Source organism: Abramis brama, assembly GCF_963993115.1.
Source record: "Abramis brama genome assembly, chromosome: 2".
NCBI lineage: Eukaryota > Metazoa > Chordata > Actinopteri > Cypriniformes > Leuciscidae > Abramis > Abramis brama.
Window position 1 is genome coordinate 31,967,577 of NC_139964.1, and position 10,492 is coordinate 31,978,068.

The window sequence follows — 10,492 nt, forward strand, 5'->3', positions numbered from 1 at the left end:
AAACCAGTTTTATTTTGTGCTTGCTCTTTTGATTACCAAGCCTATAATGAAACAGGAAACAAGCTTAAATAAGCCCAAAAGACAAAAGGTAGTTTTCTGTCAAGCACCTGCAAAAAAACAACAACCACGTTGTAAGTCCCAGGAACACACAGAGACATGAATACAACACCGTCCACGGCTCCACAGGATATTACTATGACAACATGTCTGGTTTATAACAAAACAACAAACAACAACAACAAGAAGGATGCAAGAACTTCCTCTTCAGGCTCTGAAGCTACAAGGAGAGAGTTGAATTTCCTTTTTATAATTAAAGTAAAATCCCAAAGATGAGGAGAAAAGCAATGAAAAGCTGTCATAAGATCAGGCATTTCCTTTGAACAACATACTAAGTATAGTTTACCAATGAGATTATGCTTTCTCTTATTTCATCTAAATGTTTCACTTGTTTTTCTTGATTCATTCTATCTCCGGACATTCTGTCATGCCTGTGGGACAATCTCCCATCATTAACCTACATCAGTGTCGACAGTCGTCACGTTCTCTGATGTCTGGACGACCGTTAGCAGTAGCGGTTGGCTATACTCGGGGGACATCCATGTCACCACACCCCCTTATCGTCCAGATTTAATCAGCACAGACACTGTAACCGAATCACAGTCTGTTTAGGCCTCTGCTTCATCCTCCATTCCCTGTCCGAATTATCCACGCTTACTGTTGGCTGTTTAAATTTACACAGTTTTACCAAACAGGAAGACTTCAGCAAATACTGTGTGTTTATATGTCCTGATTTTTCTAAACCTGGAAAACTTTAGAAATCCAAGACAAATTTTAATCGTCATCATTTACTTACTCTCATGCCTTTATGACTTGCTTTCTTCTACGGAACAGAAAAGAAGATATTATGAAGAGAATCTCAATGTTTTAGTCTCCAATCAAAGTCAATGGGGTCCAAAATATCTTCTTTTGTGTTCAGAGAAGAAAGTCAGTAAATGATGACAATTTGTTTGGGTGAACAATCCCTTTTAATAATAAATACATTTCTTATTTCACATGTAAAAATGTGCATAGTTAAATTAATTTAAGAATAACAATACAGAAGTCCACACATGAAGAGTTCAGATGCAAAAGCCTAGAATGATCATTTTTATGAAGCTCGTATATTTAAGTTCAGTAATTTCACTTAAATGGCAATGAAAATTACCTATGAATTGTCATTTAAGTGAAATTACTGAACTTAAATATACAAGCTTGATAAAAATGATCATTCTAGAAGAAAATTTCAGATGGCACTTAGAGGCTTTTGCATCTGAACTCTTCACATAGAGATCTCCACAGAAAAGACGGGAAAGAAATGGGTAAAAATTGCCCTACAATTAATAATATTTATTGGGTGTTTAGGTATGTAAAAAGACTGGGTTGTTAAACAGATAAAAGAAAATAAATACAGATATATATATATATTGATCAGTAAAGTACAATAAAACCAAGGTATTTATTTATTTTTTAAACTTAATACCATTCAACTGTAATAGTTATAATTTCAGACCAACTTCTTGTTCCAAACTGATAATAGGCATACAAATAAGAGGAAATTATTCAGCACGTCACACTTATGAGGAAAACCCCAGAGCAAATGCAGAAATAATTAGCAGCTGATCTGGACAAAATGTTGGTTCATCAACCACATGCAACTCTTTTAAAACAAATCTTTTAATGGTTTCCTCTAAAATGATTGAATAACATTCATGCCTCTACATTCATGCAAACAGTCAATGTCTGTCTCTGAAAATCCTAAGTACACACACACACACACTATTTCATGGGCTTCCAAAACAAGTATGAATTCTGCAAGAGTAGCAACCATACGGAGGCCAGTGGCTCTAATACACACTGACAGTAAAGCCAAAGGGGAGATGGTCATAAAGCCAATGAAAAATTATGACGAGAGGAGATAATGGGGGCAGTGGTCGGTAGATTTCTGCAGAATTCAAAAACATGCAATTCAATGTTTGTTTTAAAAAAAATACTTTTTTCAATTTAATAATGCTTTCAGCTATAGCCTGTATAGATTGAATGATATAGATCAGGGGTGCCCAATCCTGCTGTCCTGCACAGTTCAATCAAACACACCTGCCTTTAATTTTCAAGTGATCCTGAAGACCTTAATTGGTTGCTTCAGGTGTGTTTGATTAGGGTTGGAGATGAACTGTGTAGGACAGTCCATGCAGGAGCAGGATTGGGCACCCCTGATAAAGATAAACACACACACATATACGTACGTGTGTATAAATTATGTATATAATAATGAATGATATGTCCACACAAATCCACTGAACTACGGATGGAAAAAAATAGAAAACCGCTATATAGTGAATGCTTCAATCTCTTAATTCTCTAAATAGTTCATAGCTCTAATGCTCATATTTAAGTCAGCTTTTGATCTGTCAGTGCTGAAAAGAGTAAAGCACATGCAATATGATATTTGCTTGAATACATACAGTACACTACAACATTGGCTGTTTCGATAAAACAAGTATTGCGGATTATATATGAACTTTAGGGCAGACGTTTACTCAGAGCAAACAAATATGAGGAAAAGGCTGATGGCTCAAACACTGACAGCTAAATCAAAGAGAGAAGGTCACAAGACTACAATGCATTGTTTACTATAATGTATAGTGGATTAGTACTGATCTGTATCACAGATACATGTCTAAAAATGGTACAAAACCACCTTGAACACAATTCACTCAGGGATTTATGGTGTTGTATAATATAAGCATAGCTGCAGCTCTCTACAAAGTGTGTTTATAGGCAGTTTGTTACTGCACTGCCTGTGCTCCCATGAGAGATGACTCCATAGCTTCAGTCTCTGGTGATCAGCACTACAAATGAATGCACTTGCACACAGCTCACCCAAGCCTGAATAGCATAAACAGCAGAAACCTACAGCCACATGCTGGATGCTCAGAGCCAAAATGGCCGACTCTGTTTCACCTAGGTTGATTATCAGAGGCTTCATAAACCAGGTGAGCTGATCCAAAATAAACAGTGTAGACCAAACCTAAAGTAGTTTAAGATCAACCCTCCCTTCTGAACTGTGTCCTCATAACACTATAAGCAAACCTCACCAACCCCATTGGCAAATAAAGACATGCTCTTGACTTGTATCCTCTTACCGCTTCAGTGGTTCATGTGTGTTAGAGTAGAGCTCAGTCTTTCCTTGTTTGATGGTTGTGGTGTTATCCCAAAGCAAAGGTTATGTAAAACACTTAAGCAGCACAGAGACAGACAGTCAGAGAGAAGCCCATGCTGGAAGAAGAACCACACCCACAGAGGAGCATGCCAGCAGGTGCATCTCATTACAATATCCTGTCTACAAACGTTTGGAATGGCAGATGTTTCAATGGATAAGGACAACTTAGCTAGTTAACCAAACTAAAAACACATTATTTCTTATAAATTCTGGTTGACCTAGTAAGTTTTTAAGGAACAGTTGACCCAACATTCTTGTCATTTAGGCTACATGTCATTCCAAGTCCATATGCTGTTGGAACACTGAAAACATTTTGGACACTGGAAGAATTGCGTCACAAGGGGCTGTCAAGCTCCAAAGAAGGACATAAATCGACTATCAAAAATTTAAAATGATGCGTTAACATCATTGCCATCAAAAAGACACTGGTTGTCACATGTGTGGTAACCATGTGACGTTTCATTTTAAAATTCTGGAAACAAATGAGAGCTTTAGGGGAGGGTCAAATGGGGGCAGTGAATAGAGGACTTGGAATAAGTGAAGTAATTTTGTGTTTATTTTGTCCTTTTTTTGGAGCTTGACAGACCAAGGTTACCATGCTATTGTTAACTAACACTAAATCTAAAACTATTCATTTCTTGTTAATCGAAATCAAGCTGCAATAAAATAAAATATAAATATTAGATGGAAAAACTTAATCTTAAAAACTTTTTTTGGTACTATACGGTTATCCGGACCACACCTGACCACACGTGACCACAACCGCTCTTGTTTGGTCGTAACCCCAGTGACGGGTAGGTTTAGGGGCGGGGTTGGGGTATGTGGTCCGGATATGTGGTCCGGATAACCGTATAGTACCCTTTTTTTTTTTTGTAAGTTGATGTTGAAGTACTAAAATTACTCAAATAAAATACATTTAAATATAAAAAAAAAAAACTAATTAAAAGGACAAAAGTACATAAAAAACTAAAGTAAAAGTAAAATATAAGAATAAAAGCTAATTCAAAATAGTAAAAAAATACTGTAACAGTATATCATTAATACTAAAATAACACTGTTGCTTAATATGGAGCATTGTGGTAAAAGCTATAAAATAATGATTTAAACTTGTAGCATATTATAGCATACTGGATTGGAACAACATGAGGATTAGTAAATAAATAATTAATTTTTATTTTTAGGTAACTATTCCTGTAGGTGAAACACATTCAGCTAGTTAAACCTGTGGCCAGTTGCATAAACTGTTAAGACTAGTCTTACAAGTTAGTCATCCAATTTTATTCTTTAAAACCGTTAATAACTTTTTAAAGTCAGTAACATAAAAACGTAGATTGGTCTAATTTGACACCGAACAGTAAGACTGATTACCCCTAACTAACTTCTAGTTGATCATACTAGTTCTTAAGACACAGTCTTAACATAATGGCTATGTTTATGCAACTGGCCCCTGACAGCGTATCATCACACAACCATGCGGATACTAGCACATATTCAGATGACAGATGCATTATCACATTAAAAACATCCCATGAAACATCACTACCAACAACATCATGCATCATAATACAAGTGCTGGGGAAAATAACAAAGTGCCACACAAACACTTCTCATATTCTCATCACATGACATAAGAGGAACTTACAGATCAGCTCATCGCAGGAAACAATGAACCTGTAGAAACTTTCCATTTCCTCTAAAGGGATCTTCACCAAGCTCCCGCAGTTCTCCGGGGGCCGGAGCTGCGTCCCAGTCTCCTCCATCAGTATCATTTCACCTCCTTCACTTAGTCTCAATCTTTTACTGTCACATCCCGTCTGTCCTCACATTGCAAACATTCCCTCCCTGAAATATCTCAGTCTGTCTCTCCCTCTCTGAGACGCTGTGTTTTTCTCTCTCAGGTGTGAGTGCTGCAGTCAGGAACGTGACACTGTTTTATAATCACGCCCATGTAAAACACAGGTAACGCCCCACAACAAAGCCATTCTGCACACGCATGCAGTTACTCACTTGATCACAAACACACTACACATCTGTCTCTTATCTGTGACTTGAGAGGCAATGTCATATCCATTTGCATTATCATCAGACTTTCAATAGAACACAAAAGAATATTTTTGGTTGCTCCTTTGGGTGCAGTTTACACTACACTGTTTTTAACTAAAAACTTTTTATGCGTTTAGGCCATTCCTTTATAGCCTGGAAATCCAGACCCAAATCCGAAAGATTAAGGGTCTGGCATTGAGTAATGAAAATCGGCCAGCTCGAGGGGCAGCACCAAGCATGCATTTGAAAATCTCACTGCACGCAATTGGATAATACTACGACCAATCACAACAATAAACCCCATACACTTAGCTACCAGCGGAGCTAACTGGTAGATTAGACTATCCGGTCGGCAAAACAGCAAAAACAACCTTCTTGCAAAGGATTCGAGCGCCGTCTTCTGTGCCTCTTTTAGGTAAAAAGCCAAGTCTAACTCGTTCATTGTAGCGGCCAAAGCCGTTTCAAACAACTGGTGTATAGCCATCCATAGCCATTTTGCAATGTTTACTAATGACTTTGACGTCACAGCGCTGTCGTCATCTGTTTAGCTCGCCTCTGGCCCGCCTATATCAGATAACCCGATGTGATTGGTGCAGCTTGGATACAAGGGCATAGTTAATGAGCATCATTACTCGACGCCAGAGTAACTCGCTGAGCAAATTCAAATTGTGCTCTCGCAGAACTCTGGATTTCCAGGGTAATTCCTTTACACGACAATGCAGTTTTGGGGGCCTGAAAACGCAAACTTTTGAAAACGGGATTCAAAGTGCAAGCTTTTGAAAACGATACCATTATCGTCTCTGTGTAAACTACAAAAAAGAATTTGTGAAAACAGTGACGTCATGCGCATGGCTATTACGTGTTCAGTCTATAGCGTGCAGTGTTTAAATGGACAAATGAAGAACTGTCAACAAATATCTAAAAATAATCAAATTAATATGTGGATAAATTTGATAGTTTGAGATCTCTTCTTATGGTGTGTTCACACAACGCGAAGTGTATATTCGCATCGCGTTACTCGCTCTAGATTAGTCGCGGGATGTTTCTTGTTTTTCGCATCATTTGTTTTTCGATTAAAAACATTGCGCGAAAAGGAGTGTCTTCACGCACATCATCAACAACAACAATAATTTCTAAGCGTCATGCGAATTTTCTGCTCGGGGTGAAATTTTTCAACTTGCGCGGAAGATGCGATTGAGGCGAATATCGAGCTTTCGCGGCAAACGCGTCGCCCAATTCGCAGCGCGAATTCGCGTCTTGCATTGATTTTGTATGTAAACTACCCACGCAAATAATTAAATTTGCGTTTGGTGTGAACATGCCATAAAGGAGATACTTGAGATTACTAAGGTAGTTTTCTCATTTGAAATCTAGTATCAGTTTTTTTTTTCTCTAAAAAGCATACAGTAAAAATCTGTTTAAAAAATCATACAGTAAAAAAAAAAACAGTAAAATTGGTTAGGTTCCCTTACTATAAGGTGAGAAACTATATCAGATCTAATGGGACATTCCATGTAATTTTAAATAAAAATACTGTTAAAAATGAAGTGAAAATAATTCACAGTAAATAATTTAAATATTTAAAACCAGAAATGTTGCTACCATATTTTTTTTCAGAAAAGTTCTTGCAACCACAGGTCCCATTTTTTAAGTTATTTTGTTATTTAAAAGTTATTAGTTGTTTTGTATGTAGGGTTTCAGCATGTCAGAATACTTCTCATAGCCTCAGAAGTCATTTCAAGGTCTCAGAGGTGAACCAAACACATGTACCTGATCGTGGGCTCTGCGTGTACCTGGTTCGTGTCCTCCCAGGTCTGTGAAGGAAACAGCACACCGTTTCCATTTCTGGCTATAAGGATATACTTCTCACAGCAAACACAAACACACACGTAAATGGACCCAGCACCACTTCACGACTTTAACCGCTGTCCATTATACTTTGACCTCACGCAAACCGCTCAAACCTGAAGCTGAAGTTAACCATTAGCAGACACCATTACAACATACAGCAGGTTGCAGAACTCCACGTGGGTATGATTTATACAAAGAAAAGTAGAGCAAAATATGTCAGATCATGAAATATACCTCAAACTCTAAGTATGAGCAACAGGGTTATATAGTTAACAAAAACCAAAACCATAAAAAAAAAACATTTTAATTACTTGAAATAAAAAATAAATGTTAACTGAAATAAAATAAAATATAAAAATCTTAGAATTATTTTATTTTAGCTAGTTGCCAGGGCAGCATTTCTTATTTAATTTAGTTTAACTTAAACTGAAATAAAAATTAAACTATATAGAAACAATATAGACAGTAACTATAAAAAATAAAAAAAAAAGATTGCTAAAATTAAAATGGGAAATATAAATATAAAAACTAATAATTCAAATTCAAAATATTAATAAAAATGTTAACACTGTCTCAAAAATGGTACTAAAATAACACGGATAAGCAATTGTTATAGTGCCGCTTGCCTTAAAAGAACAATACACACAGGCAATCACTGGAAAATTGGACAACTGGTGCTAGATGGGGTGTATAAACTCCATATTCTAATTATAAAAGACTTTGAAGACTATATGCTAAAGCTGGTCTGAGATCAGTCTAAAAAGATGTGGTGTCTGAATATGACAAATAATGAAGTTCAAAATAAACTCATCTGCATAGCGCTGATATGGAACAAAAGAGTGTGACAACATCACAAGGATGCTAGGAGTCGTTTCATATTAAACACACAGAAAGTCAAACATCAAAGAGCAAATACACACAGACACACTGAGACTTAAGCGGCATCCTATTAAGAGCAAGAAGCAGACACAGAGAAGCTTAAGATCAGATTTACTCACATTTCAGGCTGTCAGACATCTGTTCCCCAGTGCAGATAAACTGTCCTTGTCAATGCCTTGTTTTTGAGTGTGTATTCCCTAGTCTGTCCACTGTATTCTGTATGCAAAGCAATGCAATGCACTTCTTCAGTTTGTTACGAGTTGGTATGTGTGTGATAATTTTTTTGAGAAGTTGAGATGATATGCTATTTGACAATATTTATACGTCTCTTGTGCCATGCGTGTTCCCTAAATATGCCAGTTCAGCTCTGTGCTGAGACGCACATTGGTTTACTGTGAAAACAAAACTTTTAGCACGAAGTGTCTGAGCGAGAGAGAGAGAAAGAGAGAGAGAGAGGATGTGTGTCAATGTGATCTGGGCAATGGGCCATCCACATGCATCTCAATGATGAGAGAGAAATCCCACTAGGAAACCACCTTTCAACTTCACACACACACAAATAAATGGACAAATATTCATTTAAATTGACTTAAAAATTCAAATGTATACATTTCCTTTCATCAGACTTTTTGGGGTCACAGTATGTTCAAGAAATAGTTAATCCATTCTGTTCATCATTTACTCATCCTCATGGCATTCCATACCTGTGTGGCTTTCTTTTTAAAAGGAGATATTTGAAAAAATTTGCATGTAGATCATTTCCATGCAATTGTAATCAATAAAAACATATAGCCAAGTCTGATGGTGCGGAGGAGCCAGCTGGACCAGTTGGGAAGCACTCTCCAGGCTCTCCAGGGCCGGGGGGACCAGAGGCACCACAGACGTAACCGGGGTGGGGCAGCGAAGTGGATGACAGGGACCCGACTCGGAAGGCCCGAGGGCAGCCCGAAGTGGGGTCTAAGTGTGCGGTTCAACACTTACCCGTCTCCACAGGTCGGCAGGGGGTGCGTAAGAAGGCGTAATCGGGTCCTCAAACCGCACCTGGCTGCCGGCTGGCGATACAAGAGGGGGCTGGGGGTGGCAAGGCTTTACAGGGTTGTCTCTTGGGACCCAGGAACAGAGGAATTTGCTCTTTCTTTGCAATTTCGGGTGCCGCTAGACTTCGGGGAGCCAGCGGCGGAACAGAAACAGACACAAAACAAAGATTCTCCACCAGGCCCTCCTCCGGGGGAGGGAGTGGTTCGGTCACCATCTCCCGAAGAGCTCGTTCCTCCATCCCTGGGTGGCCCGTCTCAGGGACGCTTGCGCTTGCCATCTGGCTTGGCAGCGCCTGAGGCGGGCTGGAGCTTTCAGGCTTCAATGCCTTAAATTTAAAAACCTAAATGCTTCATTTTTTAAGTCTGAAAGCTTCCGTTCTCATTCATTGAAACTGCATGAAAAAGTTCAACTGGTATATTCTTTAAAAATTCAATCAAAAAAAGAAAGTCATATGATTTGGGAATGATATGAGGGTGAGTAAATGCTGGCAGAAGTTGAATTTTTGCTTGAACTATTCCTATAAATGTCATAAAGAATAGTCCTAAAACTGAATGATTCACAAACTAACAGACTCAGTCAGTAATTTCCATCCTGTTTCCTCAGAAAAACCATCTGAAAGCAGCTACGCCACACATGCACACACTGATATTCAGTTCTCTCACCATTCCAGTCCCTCCAGGAGCTCTTGCGGCTGAAGGTTGTGAAAGGAGAGAAGGGGACTCCCTGTAAGACCGTAGCCGATAGGTTGTAGAGGAGCTGGGTCAGTCGGGACAGGATCCGCTGTGGGGCGTCCTGGCCCTCCTGAAGAAACTCGTTCAGAGACATTTAAACTGGTCCCTAAACCAGTCTCAACAGGTCTCGGCTCGGCCTGAACCAGCCCAAAACCAATTCAGATTGATCCACATTCGGTCCAATGCTAAAAACAGTCCTGCAATCTGAACTAAGCAAGACCAATAAAATCCCAAGCCAGGACGATCTGATCCAAGAGAATGCCGGGAAGACTACAGCAGTCCTGGTCTCAGAGGGCTTCCTCTGTCAGATGGGAACCGCAGAGAGACACATTTCGGACCTCCTGTTTGTAAGGAAACAACCCCGGCATTCATGCAGGCTGTCGCAATAAACACACGTATTCTTGCAGAGGAGAGAAGAAGAGTGGAAGAGAGGGGAGGGAGAGTTTTAGCACAAATCCCCTTCTGCTCTGCTAATTACACATGGACACACACACACACACACACACACACAATCATACGTAGACTCTAATCTCCAGCATTCTTGTGCGCCACTTAGGGGACAAATTGACTAACTTTTTCTAAACAGAAACAAAACCCCTAAATGAATTTGAACCTTTTCAAAACAAATGCTCTACAAGCAAACAAACAAATCATTCTTAAATACCAAATCTGAGAGTTAATTGTGGTACTA

At 38.8% G+C, this 10,492-nt stretch overlaps 1 protein-coding gene across 5 annotated transcripts in view; it reads right to left on the reverse strand.

Moving 5' to 3' along the window:
• mcf2la (mcf.2 cell line derived transforming sequence-like a) overlaps nt 1-10,227 on the reverse strand; it is a 72,962-nt gene extending 62,735 nt beyond the window's left edge. For 4 of the 5 annotated variants that reach the window (XM_084104559.1, XM_084104553.1, XM_084104558.1 and 1 more), the window contains exon 1: nt 9,733-10,227. In XM_084104559.1, coding sequence (XP_083960685.1) covers nt 9,733-9,895 — 163 coding nt within the window. In that variant the 5' untranslated portion in view covers nt 9,896-10,227. Of the gene's footprint in view, nt 1-8,151; nt 8,402-9,732 lie in introns of those variants that run through there. The other variant, XM_084104555.1, reaches the window with a different exon arrangement.
• Nucleotides 10,228-10,492: the final 265 nt, after the last annotated feature.